Source organism: Schistocerca serialis, chromosome 1, assembly GCF_023864345.2.
Source record: "Schistocerca serialis cubense isolate TAMUIC-IGC-003099 chromosome 1, iqSchSeri2.2, whole genome shotgun sequence".
NCBI classification, from domain to species: Eukaryota; Metazoa; Arthropoda; class Insecta; order Orthoptera; family Acrididae; genus Schistocerca; species Schistocerca serialis.
The window spans coordinates 397,936,249-397,951,640 of record NC_064638.1 but is presented as its reverse complement, the minus strand read 5'-3'; the positions used below and the strand labels follow the sequence as shown (position 1 = coordinate 397,951,640).

At 44.7% G+C, this 15,392-nt stretch overlaps 1 protein-coding gene across 1 annotated transcript in view; it reads left to right on the top strand.

The window, feature by feature from the left end:
* LOC126457596 (D-beta-hydroxybutyrate dehydrogenase, mitochondrial-like) overlaps nucleotides 1-15,151 on the top strand; it is a 68,742-nt gene extending 53,591 nt beyond the window's left edge. Inside the window, exons 3-5 of the mRNA XM_050094041.1 lie at nucleotides 1,857-2,009; nucleotides 13,133-13,251; nucleotides 14,711-15,151. Of these exons, the coding sequence (XP_049949998.1) occupies nucleotides 1,857-2,009; nucleotides 13,133-13,251; nucleotides 14,711-14,980 (542 nt within the window). The 3' untranslated portion in view covers nucleotides 14,981-15,151. The remainder of the gene's footprint in view (nucleotides 1-1,856; nucleotides 2,010-13,132; nucleotides 13,252-14,710) is intronic.
* Nucleotides 15,152-15,392: the final 241 nt, after the last annotated feature.

The window sequence follows — 15,392 nt, the reverse complement described above, 5'->3', positions numbered from 1 at the left end:
GCCTCCGTGCGCGCTCGAATCTCTCTAATTTTACATTCGTCACCTCCTCGGGAGGTATAAGTAGGGGGAAGCAATATATTCGATACCTCATCCAGAAACGCGCCCTCTCGAAACCTGGACAGCAAGCTACACCGCGATGCAGAACGCCTCTCTTGCAGAGTCTGCCACCTGAGTTTGCTAAACATCTCCGTAACGCTATCAGGCTTACCAAATAACCCTGTGACGAAACGCGCCGCTCTTCTTTGGATCTTCTCTATCTCCTCCGTCAACCCGACCCGGTACGGATTCCACACTGATGAGCAATACTCAAGTATAGGTCGAACGAGTGTTTTGTAAGACACCTCCTTTGTTGATGGACTACATTTTCTAAGGACTCTCCCAATGAATCTCGAACTGGCACCCGCCTCACAAACAATTTTATATGATCATTCCACTTCAAATCGTTCCGTACGCATACACCCAGATATTTTACAGAAGTAACTGCTACCAGTGTTTGTTGCGCTATCATACAGGGTGATTCATAAAGAATACCACAACTTTAAAAATGTGTATTTAATGAAAGAAATATAATATAACCTTCTGTTATACATCATTACAAAGAGTATTTAAAAAGGTTTTTTTTCACTCAAACACAAGTTCAGAGATGTTCAATATGGCCCCCTCCAGACACTCGAGCAATATCAACCCGATACTCCAACTCGTTCCACACTCTCTGGAGATGTTAGAAAATTGGCTGTTCCCTCAGCTCGAACAAGAAGCACAACAATTCATATTTCAGCAGGATGGAGCGCCACCACATTGGCACTTATTTGTCCGTAACTACCTGAACGTCAACTACCCGAGGCGATGGATCGGCCGCCAGGCAGCCCGTGACAGAGCACTTCATCACTGGCCTCCAAAAAGCCCTGATCTTACCCCCTGCGATATTTTCTTATGGGGGTATGTTAAGGATATGGTATTTCGGCCACCTCTGGCAGCCACGATTGATGATTTGAAACGAGAAATAACAGCAGCTATCCAAACTGTTACGCCTGATATGCTACAGAGAGTGTGGAACGAGTTGGAGTATCGGGTTGATATTGCTCGAGTGTCTGGAGGGGGCCGTATTGAACATCTCTGAACTTGTTTTTGAGTGAAAAAAAAATACCTTTTTGAATACTCTTTGTAATGATGTATAACAGAAGGTTATATTATGTTTCTTTCATTAAATACACATTTTTAAAGTTGTGGTATTCTTTTTGAATCACCCTGTATTATCATACAATAAAGGATCCTTCTTTCTATGTATTCGCAATACATTACGTTTGTCTATGTTAAGGGTTAGTTGCCACTCCCTGTAACAAGTGCCTACGCGCTGCAGATCTTCCTGCATTTCGCTGCAATTTTCTAATGCTGTAACTTGTCTGTATACTACAGAATCATCCGCTAGTATTTTACATATTTTAAGCAATTTAGTATTTCAGTATTAAAATTTTTGTATATTTTAGTGTTATTATTAAAATCGTACCCATCTCTGGCGTGTTAAAAAAAGGGGGTGACCCCTGCCCAGAACTGAATGGATCCACCACTGAGAAACTTCGGCTCCCCATCAAAATCCAACCATTTCACTTAGAACGTCCAGTGATTGCCCAGTCTTTGCTGTAATTCGCCGATATTGTGTGTGTGTGTGTGTGTGTGTGTGTGTGTGTGTGTGTGTGTGTCGCCCATGTCGCCTGGCTGAGCTTTACACAGGAACGGTCTACGGTCCAAAACGGACTGCTGTGTTCTTGTATCGGCTTATTTTAACAAGTTTACAGCGAGCACAGTTGTGGTAGCTACGACGGCAGTGAGGTGACGTGGAGTGTGGGTGTTGGCAGGCCGCGTGGTGACGGTGAGCAGCCACTGCACGCAGGTGTCGCTGCCCGGCGTGGCGGTGTACGGCGCCACCAAGGCGGGAGTCGCCGCCTGGAGCGACGCGCTGCGCATAGAGCTCGCCAAGTTCGGCGTCCGCGTCGTGCAGGTGCTGCCAGGTAACTGCCGACCACAAGCGCTGCCACCTGTAAAGTAACGTCTCTAAATATGCCCCCCCTTTTTTTCTTTATGGTTATTTTAAAATCTGTACAACAGGCAGGCTGTCAGCAGCATTCTACGCTGCTCTTCAGCCATAGAATAGACAGTGAGAAAAAACAGAAAGAATACACGTAAGTTACATTATGGCGGGTAATAAAACAGTAGACACATAATTACAAACACGGAGCCATTCACACTCGACGATAATCCACACTACAAACTGTTGACACGACGCACAAACACTGAAGATGTCGATGGCACAGGTGAACGGTGGAGTGTGACGGTGAACACTGAACACAAAACACGACGGCGATGATCTCCGGCGCCCAAATGTGCACGTAAAGTGTGCAAGTCTGGGGACCTGCCAAGAGGGGAAAAAGGGTCAGGGGGAGAGAGGGGAGAACAAAGATGCCAATGGCAGAGGAGATGGGAGGAGGAGTAGAGGGATGGGGGAGGGGAAGCCCGGGGGAGGAGTGGGGAGAAAGGGAGGAGGGAGGGAAGGGGGAGAGAAGGAGAGAAGGGAGGGAGGGTGCCCAAAGGAACAAGCACAGGAAGAGGGAGGGAAGATCAAAGTTGGTGGGAGGGGTAGATGGAGGGAAGGAGGGCATCATCAGGGAGGGGGAGCTGGCAGAAGCAACCTTGGGAGAGGGTAAGGATGGTGGAGAGATGGAGAGCAGGTGGGACGTGGGAATACAGGCGCGGCAGTGGGTGGGGGTGGGAGAGGATGGGGGAGACAAGCGGTTGAGGAGGATCGAGTTTACAGGAGGTGTAGAGGATTCGTATCCTTTCAAGGAAAAGGAGGAGGTGGGGGAACAGAATGAGGTCATACAGGATCCACGTGGGGGAGGGGAGACGGATGTGATAGGCGAGGCGGAGAGGAAGGCGTTCAAGGATCTGAAGGGATTTGTAAAAGGAGGGGGGTGGGGGTGGAGATCCATGCAGGATGGGCAAAACAGAGGATAGGGCAGATGAGGGATTTATAGGTGTGGAGTATGGTGGAGGGGTCCAGACCCCATGTACGGCCAGAAAGGAGCTTGAGGAGACGGAGTCGGGAGCGTGCCTTAGCTTGGATTTTCCAGAGATGGGGGTCTAGGAGAGGCGACGGTCGAGGGTGACGCCAAGGTACTTAAGGGTGGGGGTGAGGGCGATAGGACGGCCATAGATGGTTAGATAGAAATCGAGGAGGCAGAAGGAAAGGGTGGTTTTGCCTACAATGATCGCCTGTATGGCCCCCCTTTTTTTTTTATAATACCTTGTATATCCATAAAATTGCTGGAATAAAGAAGAGTACAAGCTACATTACGCACCCAAGTATGTTTACTATTTGTGCTAAGAACCACTTCTGTAACACGTTTATGGAGACTATACAGGGTGGTCCATTGATAGTGACCGGGCCAAATATCTCACGAAATAAACATCAAACGGAAAAACTACAAAGAACTAAACTCGTCTAGCTTGAAGGGGGAAACCAGATGGCGCTATGGTTGGCCCGCTAGATGGCGCTGCCATAGGTCAAATGGATATCAGATACGTTTTTTTAAAATAGGAAACCACATTTTTTTATTACACATTCGTGTAGTACGTAAAGAAATATGAATGTTTTAGTTGGACCACTTTTTTCGCTTTGTGATAGATGGCGCTGTAATAGTCGCAAACGTATAAGTACCTGGTATCACGCAACATTCCGCCAATGCGGGCGGTATTTGCTTCGTCATACATTACCCGTGTTAAAATGGACCGTTTACCAATTGCGTAAAAGGTCGATGTGAAACGTCAACCACGACCTGCAACAAATGATGATGCCCAAGTAGGTGTTTTAGCTGCTGTAGCGGCTAATCCACACATCAGTAGCAGACAGATTGCGCGAGAATCGGGAATCTCAAAAACGTCGGTGTTGAGAATGCTAAATCAACATCGATTGCACCCGTACCATATTTCTATACACCATGAATTGCATGGCGACGACTTTGAACGTCATGTACAGTTCTGCCACTGGGCACAAGAGAAATTACGGGACAATGACAAATTTTTTGCACGCGTTCTATTTAGCGACGAAGCGTCATTCACCAACAGCGGTAAGGTAAACCGGCATAATATGCGCTATTGGGCAACGAAAAATCCACGATGGCTGCGACAAGTGGAACATCAGCGACCTTGGCGGGTTAATGTATGGTGCGGCGTTATGGGAGGAAGGATAATTGGCCCCCATTTTATCAGTGGGAATCTAAATGGTGCAATGTGTGCTGATTTCCTACGTAATGTTCTACCGATGTTACTACAAGATGTTTCACTGCATGACAGAATGGCGATGTAATTCCAACATGATGGATGTCCGGCACATAGCTCGCGTGCGGTTGAAGCGGTATTGAATAGCATATTTCATGACAGGTGGATTGGTCATCGAAGCACCATACCATGCATGGCCTGCAAGTTCACCGGATCTGACGTCCCCGGATTTCTTTCTGTGGGGGAAGTTGAAAGATATTTGCTGTCGTGATCCACTGACAACGCCTTACAACATGCGTCAGCGCATTGCCAATGCATGTGCGAACATTACGGAAGGCGTACTACTCGCTGTTGAGAGGAATGTCGTTACACGTATTGCCAAATGCATTGAGGTTGACGGACATCATTTTGAGCATTTATTGCATTAATGTGGTATTTACAGGTAATCACGCTGTAACAGCATGCGTTCTCAGAAATGAATAAGTTCACAAAGGTACATGTGTCACATTGGAACAACCGAAATAAAATGTTCAAATGTACCTTGTTGTTGTTGTGGTCTTCAGTCCTGAGACTGGTTTGATGCAGCTCTCCATGCTACTCTATCCTGTGCAAGCTTTTTCATCTCCCAGTACCTACTGCAACCTACATCCTTCTGAATCTGCTTAGTGTATTCATCTCTTGGTCTCCCTCTACGATTTTTACCCTCCACGCTGCCCTCCAATACTAAATTGGTGATCCCTTGATGCCTCAGAACATGTCCTACCAACCGATCCCTTCTTCTGGTCAAGTTGTGCCACAAACTTCTCTTCTCCCCAATCCTATTCAATACTTCCTCATTAGTTATGTGATCTACCCATCTAATCTTCAGCATTCTTCTGTAGCACCACATTTCGAAAGCTTCTATTCTCTTCTTATCCAAATTATTTATCGTCCATGTTTCACTTCCATACATGGCTACACTCCATACGAATACTTTCAGAAATGACTTCCTGTCTACGTTCTGTATTTTAATTTGAAAAACCTGCCTGTTACCAACTGTTCGTCTAAAATTGTGAGCCATATGTTTGTGACAGTTACAGCGCCATCTATCACAAAGCGAAAAAAGCGGTCCAACTAAAACATTTATATTTCTTTACGTACTACACGAATATGTAATAAAAATGGGGGTTCCTATTTAAAAAAACGCAGTTGATATCCGTTTGACCTATGGCAGCGCGATGTAGCGGGCCAACCATAGCGCCATCTGGTTTCCCCCTTCAAGCTAGACAAGTTTAGTTCTTTGTAGTTTTTTCGTTTGACGCTTGTTTCGTGAGATATTTGGCCCGGTCGCGATCAATGTACCACCCTGTAGTGTTACACTTCAGGACAGCATCCCCAGCGGGCACTAAAAATTCGGCCGTTGTGGCCAAGCGGTTCTAGGCGCTTCAGTCCGGAACCGCGCGACTGCTACGGTCGCAGGTTCGAATCCTGCCTCGGACACGGACGTGTGTGATGTCCTTAGGTTAGTTAGGTTTAAATAGTTCTAAGTTCTAGGGGACTGATGACCTCAGATGTCAAGTCCCATAGTGCTCAGAGCCATTTGAACCATTTGAACTAAAAATTCGTCAAAGCTGCCAAACCACCCGTGTCAGTGACCAGCAGATTGCCAGCTAGGGGGAAATGCTGAGCGAGTTGCGGCAAGCACGAATGCTATCGCAGCTCGGGGAAGCGACCCATCGCCCAAGTCTGCAAGGAAGTATGATGACATCACCGAAGCCGAGAGATACCGTCGTACTAGTAAGAAAGAAGAGTTTCATAAGGAAGGCTAGGTGCAACGCAACTTTAAGTATTTAGGTGTTGAGCCAGCAGAAGAAAGCCTTTGGAAGGTGAAGCAGCGAAAGTCTGTAGTCACTAGGAGAACTTACAGCGAAGAAAAATCAGGACACACCATGTCATTGCCATCCCCAAAGCCACAGAGCGCACTGCAAGCGCCAACATAAATATCCCATCCTTCTTAACAGATGTAATTGCTGATTGTAAGTTGTCGACTGCCAAGTGCGTAGTCTTAGCCGTTGTTAGTCAGCCATTGGCAATTCCAGCTATCCGGCGAGAGGGAAGGCTATGCTGGTCGACCCTCGGCACGGCTAGCTGTCTTCGTTCGCCTACGAAACCACGACTGTAGTAATCTGGGACCGGACCCCTACAGCATATAACGGATCTTTTACGTTGGGATAAATTTATGTTATTTTTTGTTAGATGTTTTCGTTAAATAGCTGAATAAATTGTAATTAGGAATAATTTAATTAAGTAGAGTAGAAAAGATAAAGTCAAAGAGATATTCATTGGGCGGACATTGTCGTAATGTAACGTCATTGCGCTTTTTGGTTGTTAAAACAAGTCGTTTGTGTTCCGTTCTGCTGTTCGGTCGTGCGCGTATCTGAAAGGAATTAATTCGGGAACTATAATAAACTTTCACATAAGTTACGATTCGACGTTCCGACAAAAGGGGTTAACGTCAGTGTTAATTTGAATTGTGGGCGACAGATACGTGAGAACGGACGTAACGAAAGTTGTTCGCATATCATCCTTGAGCGTGACTTTTTATTTAATTAACGATTGCGGGCTCATTAAAAGCTATTATCTCATGATTAGGATAAATCCCTCTTTCCTCCTAGATATGATCATTCATTAACATTTACGTCATAAGAAAAACGATTATTAATAAAAGTGATGTTAAATGACAGTTACGTGTTATTCCGTTAGTTAGTTACCGACGTAATATATCTGAAATGAGACTGATGTATAATTTGTGTTAAATACTGAACTGAGATAGGAAGTAAATTGAAATTAGTGAACATTTGATACTGAGACTATAGAAGCAGAAGCGCTTAAGGTTTCTCTTCTCTAAAATGGCAAAATAGGTACGAACTTTAACTCAACAGTCGACATTATGTATTGCAAAGACATTAGCATTTCATACTTATTTTGACTACGCGCTATTAAACAAAGGAACGCTGAGTCTATGTACGAGTAATAAAATTAAATCTAAAAACATAATTAATAACGGCGAACTTCGCTTTAACAAACTGTATTTCGGTCGTCATCGGGCAATAACTGCTCAACCCTGGAGACTTGTGTGGTGAAATTAGAAGTCGGACATATAAAACAAACTTAAAAATCCATTCAAGCTACAGTGGAGTCGGCACAACACGACGTGGGCAGTTATAAGCGGAAAGTATTGTTAATGCATTAACGTTGCTGAAAAATTAAATGTCGTATGGCTAGGGCCTCCGGTCGGGTAGACCGGTCGCCTGATGCAGGATTTTTTTGATTTGACCCCACTTCGGCGACTTGCGTCTCGATGGGGACGAAATGAGGATGATGAAGACAGCACAACACCAGTCCCTGAGCGGAGAAAATTTACGACAGCCGGGAATCGAACCCGGGACACTTCGCATGGCATTCCGTCGCGCTGACCACTCAGCTATCGAGGCGGACATTAACGTTGCTGTCGGTTATTTATAAGAAAGGTGTTCCAAATGTGGCTCCCATGTATTAAAAGCATGCAAAGTTTTGAGAGATCGTAATAAAATCGCTAAAACCATAATAACTTGCAAAAATTAGTTACTAGAAAACACCCAAGTATTAATGTCCACTTTTCCAACAACGAATGCAAATAATTGTAGTTTTACGTAAAATTTGCCCACTACACTTTTCACGGCTCCACCAAATCAATTTTTGTCCTTAGTTTCCCTGTAAATACAGTTTATTGTGTAGTGGGCATTTGTATCTTCTCCGCCGTTAATTTAATCACCAACATTTATTATGGGGGCCATATTACGAGAATGGCCTGCACTGCAGACGGTGTTTGACTGTCAAAGATACAGTTGAGTTAAAATATGTTCAACAAATCTAAGATGAAGCGAAGAAAGCTGACTTCCTGTGACTACAAGACTGGTTCTTTTGATATTTATATTTCACTGTGAAACACATTCTGTAACGAAAACATACCAAAAACTCGCCTTTGCACTGAAAACAAAACACGAGATTCAGGACGGTCACAGAGAATGATTCTTGTTTCAGGCATTCGACTTGACTCACCACAGCCTCTCTGAAAAAATTCGTGTTAATACTGCATGAGCGCACTACGTGCTATAGAGTTTAGATAGGGCGGTCACATTTGGATAAGGGGCCACATTTGGCCACTTCACATCACTCAGCATGTAGAGGGCTCTTCCAAAGATACAAAATAAAAAAATCTGTATCTTATTGTTTACTGATATTAGTATGCTGGACGTTAGAAAATGATTTAAACGTCGTTTTACAAAAACCACTCGAATTACAGGCTCGTCCTATCGTAGGACAATGAACTGCTTGTAGTACAGCACGCAGACGCTGGATGGCAATTTCAGACTGTCAGTTTCTGCATACATCAGAGTAGCAAAAGCAATTCGCACTCTTAATTCATTACAAAATTCTTCGAACAGCCGGCAGTGAGTTACTCAACGCTGAAGTGATAAATATGACCAATAATGTAAAGATAACCGCTTCATCAGGCTGTGATGAGAGATTTGCAATTTGAAATAGCCAAATATTTTAACCACTAGTTTCCTACGATCGTTTGAGAAGAATTGCATAGCAGAAAAACATGGGAATCCAAAATATGTGGTGTTTTATTTTTATTAAACTTTCTCCGAAAAGGTACTTCAGCAACTTTGTTTCATTTACATACAGTACGTTCTTTCAGCAGTGTAGCAGATGAATCAACTTCCAGCTTTCCGCCTCCTTTGAATCAAACCTAGATGTGGTGAAATCGTTCATAAAAAGTCCGCGACAAACAATTACGGCAATGAGCCTAAGCTTCACAAGAGGAGTGCTGTAATACGAGCTAAACATGTACATAACGCGTGTTTTTTCCTTATTTTTTCTTTCGTTTGTGCCACCCCTGCCAACTCCGACACATACTGAATCATTCACACAACCATAGCTCAACGATTCTCATGTAGTATGTACACTGGTTGTAAACGTATTACATCGCAATGTGCTCCCATTATTGCTGTGAGGAACAACCAGTTCAATATGGAATATTTTAGGTAACTATCCTGCCGTGCGTTGCTTACATCGCGTAAGTTATGTGGAAGTGATGCTATTCAGTTGCTTAAAGTTGTTCTCTGGAATTTATTCATACCCCGACACACACACACACACACACACACACACACACACACACACACACACAAGCTGCGCTAAGCTGGCACAATGGGGTCTGGCCGCAGACACTTCTCGCTACCTCTGCGAAGCTAGGTTGTGACGCTAGTTAATCAAAAAAGTACAAAAAACTATCACTGTAAGTAATAATAACACATTTTATTTTCTCCTTAGAAATCAATATAAAATTAATTATAAAGGAAAGAAAAAGTAGTGTAATGAAGAGTTGTGAAAATATCCCTGTCCGGAAATGGTGTTTCTACTACAATTGTACAATGTTTCCTTGCGTGTTCATAGAAGTTGAATTGTATGAACAAAGTATAGCTGTAAATTACATTTTCTCTCCAACTCTTGCTTGTTGCCTCCTCAGTTACGTCTCTTAGTCGGTATAGATCGGTCAAAATCGGAAACCTCCGGTCGAATAGCATATTAACTTCAGCGCCCATTCGCCAATCTATAAGGTCCATCCGATGTAGCGATGCAGCAGCAATGACTGTTGTTGTACATCAGCTAGCTGTGTAGGCAGCAACTGTGTGAACCACTGATGCCACCCACGTAAGCCATATAAGCGGCAGTGGTAGTAATTGTCAGTGGAACTATTGGGACAAAATGACGGCGCAGAAGGGAGATTGTGACAACAGGGTGCGTTTACAAGCACAGCTCGAGGGAAAGGCTTCTTACCGCATGCGGAACGAAACGAGCGGTAGCAGAAGTCACGTACGTCTCCCGGCTAATTCTTAAATCGTCTGTCGTTCTCGATTTACTTCCGGACCGTTTTTGCGCCCTCTCTGTGCCTGCCCATATCGTAGGGACATATCTCGCCACCCCCTCGGAACGGCCGTGACTATAGATGGTGATCAGAAAATTTGAGAACAGGTACCAACGGCCTTTTCCATGAGGGGCAATATTGTCACGTGCGAAATAAATGAGCAAAAAAAAAAAAAAAATACAGAAAGGGGAGGGGGAGGGAAGAGGAATAGCGCAGTTGCAGGAGGAGGAAGTAGTATATAAAAAAGTTGAAGAAATTGAACAAGAACAGGGGATTAGGTTGGAGCTACTGAAATAAAAAGAAAATCATGAGGAGATTGGGATTGAAGAGTGGTGGGCAATAGTTCCATAAGCCTTACCTGTACATGGTACAGAGGCGCTTGCTTTTTGCTTTTATTTACTAATTATGATTGCCATCCGTCCCGGATATATCGAAACCATCACCGTTATGGACCTCCTTGTCCCGACAACCCGACGAGATCTAATGTTTTCGCGATTTTACAGAATACTATTACAAGCTTGGCTCAAGTACTGAAGTAACGCCATCTGCTAGCACATGTGACTGCAGCCTCATTTAGTTTTATTTATGATAGCAAGTTTGTTGACAAGGTCGTTTCACAGATGGCGTTGCAGCTGCTCACCTGTATCGACGATGCATGCACCATCTACATCTGGCGCCATCATTCGAGAAAATTGAGACTTCTCCAGCAGTACGGGGCTGGAACTATTTAAACAGTGGGAAGAATCGGGCAGTTCCCCTTTGAATAACGATTCTTTCTAAATGTAATACGAACAAGTGCAAGTCAATAATGTTTGAAGTCGTTACTGCGGTCATACAAAGCATAAAGTGTATAGCGACGTGTACTTTGATGACTAAAGTGTTATTGTGTACTGTTTACGGTCTAACAAACATATCTAATCATATGTTGTATTCATATCGGGTCTCCAGCCGGAACATCTCGTCATCTGGACACAATATTTCGGCGGTCCACCTGGCCGCCATCTTCAGGTGACTAGGCCGTTACACTATCTCGCTAGAAATGAAATCAAACATTTTTCTTTTTCTTTTTTTCTTTATTGTGATTTCATTCGCCTGCCCATATGGGCAGGGGAGGACTGTCAGCGGTACAATCCGCCGCTCTTCAGCCGAGTGACATGACAACTAATATAAGAATAAAATGTTACATGTAAGGCAATAAAAAAGGGGGACATAAAACAAAGTAAGGGGAGATAATGGAGGCAAAAATACATTGACATGGAGACGTTCATGGGGGACAATTAAAAAAGTCAACATAAAGCTAAAAACCACAGTTGGCGATTTGTAGAACACAAAAAGACACTGAAGTCACACACACAGGTTAAAAGTTGGCCACAGTATTAAAAACATTCCAGAACAACACACTTTAAACCCACTTGGAGGACACACAATGAAGAATAAAGCTGCCAGGTGGGACCTGCCAAGGTAGAGGCCAGAGAGGATGGCAAAGGAGGGGAGAGCAAGGGGCAGCAGGGGAGGGGGCAGGATGAAAAGAGTAGGGGAGTCATCAGGTGCACCAAGAGACTGGAGGCAGGTGGGGCAGGAGATTAAGAGGGAAGACAAGGCAGGAGAGAGTGCACTGAAGGGGAGCACAAGAGAGGGAGGGAGAGTAGGAGGGGAAAGCCACTCAGAAGAAGGGAGGGGGAGGAGAGGGAGCCCTCAGGAGTAGGCAGGAGAAGATGGGATTAGAGTTGGTAGGAAGGGTGGATGTCAGGGCGAAGCTCATCATCCATGAGGGGTAGATGGTGGAAGTTGCATTGGGAAAGGAAGAGGAGGGTGTGGAGATGGAGAGAGGGTGGGACACAACAGTAAAGGTGCAGTGACGGCTGGGGGTGGAGAGGAAGGGAGACACCAGGGGGAGAGGGGGATCAAAGTGGCAGCCAATACATAGTGTGTGGATGTGTTCGAGGAAAAGGAGAAGGTGGGGGAAGGGGATGCGGATGCGGAAGGCGAGGCAGAGCGTATGGCGTTCGAGGATTTGGAGAGATTTATAGAACCTGGAAGGGACGGAAAACCAAGCAACGCTGGCATAAGAGAGGATGAGGCAGATCAAGGATTTGTAGGTGAAGGATGGTGGAAGGATGCAGACCCCATGTCCGGCCGGACAGGAGTTTCAGGAGGTGGAGTCTGTTGTGAGCTTTGTGTTGGATGGCAAGGAGATGGGTAGTCCAGGTGAGGTGGCGGTTGAGGGTGAGGCCAAGGTAAAATCAAACACGCTGCAGCGGCTCCTTTATACACCGACCGTGGAACTACCGCGCTTGTGCGAAAATAACTGCCCTATAGCGACAGGCAAAACAGCGCGTCTTCATTACCGCCGTCGACACGTTCAGAAGCTCATTTTGGAACTTCCATGTACTAGACCATTTTATAAGTGAATACGTATTATGTTACTGTTAAGTGCCCAAAATTCGTTACATTTGGCGTCCAGCATAAGGTTTTCGGGGGACGGTTTGTGACGCCCCTAAACATCGGGACTCCTACGAAAATCGGGACACTAGGCACAACAGGTGGACCTACAAAACGATTACCTGGCGGTCTCTACCTCTCACACAAATATGTACGATTAATTTTGGCCGGCCGCGGTGGTCTAGCGGTTCAGGCGCTCAGTCCGGAACCGCACGACTTCTACGGCCGCAGGTTCGAATCCTGCCTCGGTCATGGATGTGTGTGATGTCCTTAGGTTAGTTAGGTTTAAGTAGTTCTAAGTTCTAGGGGACTGATGACCACATGTTAAGCCCCTTGTGCTCAGAGCCATTTGAACCATTTTTTGATTAATTTTGTGATAGCCGGTAACAATAGTATAGTTGATGCATGTGAGAGGCGGGTTGTGATGAGAGTGACCTAGTGTTGCGTGTTGTGTTGCAGGCTCCTTCTTCGCACACAGCGGCATCTTGGCCCGCCAGCAGCAGCACGCGGCCGAGATGGAGGAGGCCATGACGGACGAGCAGCGCCAGTTTTACGGCGAGTACTTCAGACGCTATCAGGTCAGTTGCCAGCAAACATTCCAAGCCGTCTCTTAGTTTTATTTGTTTCTGGACAGACTGTCAAAACAGTAATGCTGATAACGTAAGGGTCCTATAGCGTTTCTGGAGTCTATATATTATGACGAACATGTTAAAATTTTATATTTGTGGGGATCCACAGCCACCAGATGCTTAATAAACGTAAACACGGTGCGTAACAGGCTGTAATGTGATTTTTATTTATCTCGAAATTAAGTAATCTCACGATGAAATAAAAATCACATTACAGCCTACTACGGAGCATGTTTACGGTTATTAAACATGACTAAGTTGCTTTGTCATAGCATTTGTCATTCTTCATTTAAAGACTAATACTTTCTTGTGGTTCACAGACATGGCATTCATACTCGCACTTCTTATTTGTTAATCTCACCACTGATGAAACTAACTTTGTTGACTTCCTGATTCACTCTGTTTCGTCCCACTGCCTTGAACTTATTTTCTTATTCTTTGTTTCTCTTCAACTCGCTTTGTAACTCCTCCTTATCTTGTTGTTTATTTGCTCTCTCTCTCTCTCTCTCTCTCTTCTTATTTTTCTCTCACGCTGCTTCTTCTTCATTCTCGTTGTCTCTTTCGACATTGTTCTCTCTCTCCCTTTCTATTTCTTGTTTTTGTTTCTCTACCTGTTCTTCATTCTGTATCTCTCCAAACTGTTTTCTCTGTTTCCCTCTTCTTCATTCTCTGTTTCCACATTGTTTTCTCACTCTTCCTTCCTGTCTTTCTTTTTCTTCTTCATTTTCTCTCTCTCTCTCTCTATCTCTCTTGTTAACTGTTTCTCCTTCTTCCATATTATTTTTCTCTTCTTCCCCAGTGTTTGTCCCTATTATTTTCACGGGACTCACATTCGGAAGAATGACAGTGCTAATATGTGTCCAACCATCCTCATTTAGATTTTCCATGATTTCCCTAAATCGTTCAAGAAAAATGCTCCCTGAAAGGGCACAGTGGATTTCAATCCCCAGCATTGAAACATTCTGAGCTTGTGATCTGTCTATAATGATGTCGATGTTGATGGGATGTTAAACTCTAATCTTTCTTGTATTATTTTCTTTAATGCTATCTATTCTCTTTCTCTTCATATTTCTTTCTTTTCATTTTTCTCCATTTTCCTTTACTCTTCTGTACTTTTCGTTTTGCATTTTATTTCTTTCTCATCCTTTATTTTCTTGCTCGGTAGTTCGATACTATCTCTCTCTCTCTCTCTCTCTCTCTCTCTCTCTCTCTCTCTCTCTCTCTCTCTCCCCTACTTTTATTTTTCTCCCTCTACTTTTATTTGCCCCTCTTCCTATCCCTTCCTTTTTTCCTTCTTTATCTTCACATTTTTCTCCCTCGTTAGTGTTTTCCCCCTTCCTTTCACTTTGTCTCTGCAGTTGGTATAGGAACCAGACAGATATTAGTAATTGTATCGACTGTCTGTCAGGCGTACCTGCGGCCGCTGGGCGACGCGAGCGCGTGCAGCGCGGAGTCGCCGTCGGCGGTGCCGGACGCGGGCATCAATGATGCGCTGGACTCTGCGCTGGCGTTGGTCTCCCCCCAAGCGGTGTACGAGCGCGCACCGCTGCGCTACCGCGTCTACCACACGCTGTGCCGCTTCTCACCCTCTACCACCCTGCGCGACGCCCTCGTGCGACGCTTCGTGGGGCTGCCGTCCTGGAAACTCCGTACACCCTCTGCAAACTACACCAACTGACTTCGTTCTCTGTTCCTCTAAGATGTCACGTTTCACTGCCAGTGCCTTCACGAATTTCTACAGTTAGGGTTGTCATAGATTATGACGACGAAATGATTATTCTTTTGTAATATGTAAAAACAGCTGAAAATAAAGTATTACTGACCTTACAGTAATCACAACAAGCAACAATTTTTGTTCTATATTTCGACCTCTTCCTCTTCTATTGTATTGTATTGTATGTTAAGCGGGGACCTAGAAACGACGCAGCCACAGTGGTCCACAGCCCCACGACGACTACCGCAGTCCATTTCACCCCTCCACCGCCCCACACCGAACCCAGGGTTATTCTGCGGTTCGGCCCCTGGTGGACCCCCCAGGGAACGTCTCACACCAGACGGGTGTAACCCCTTTGTTTGCGTGGTAGAGTAAT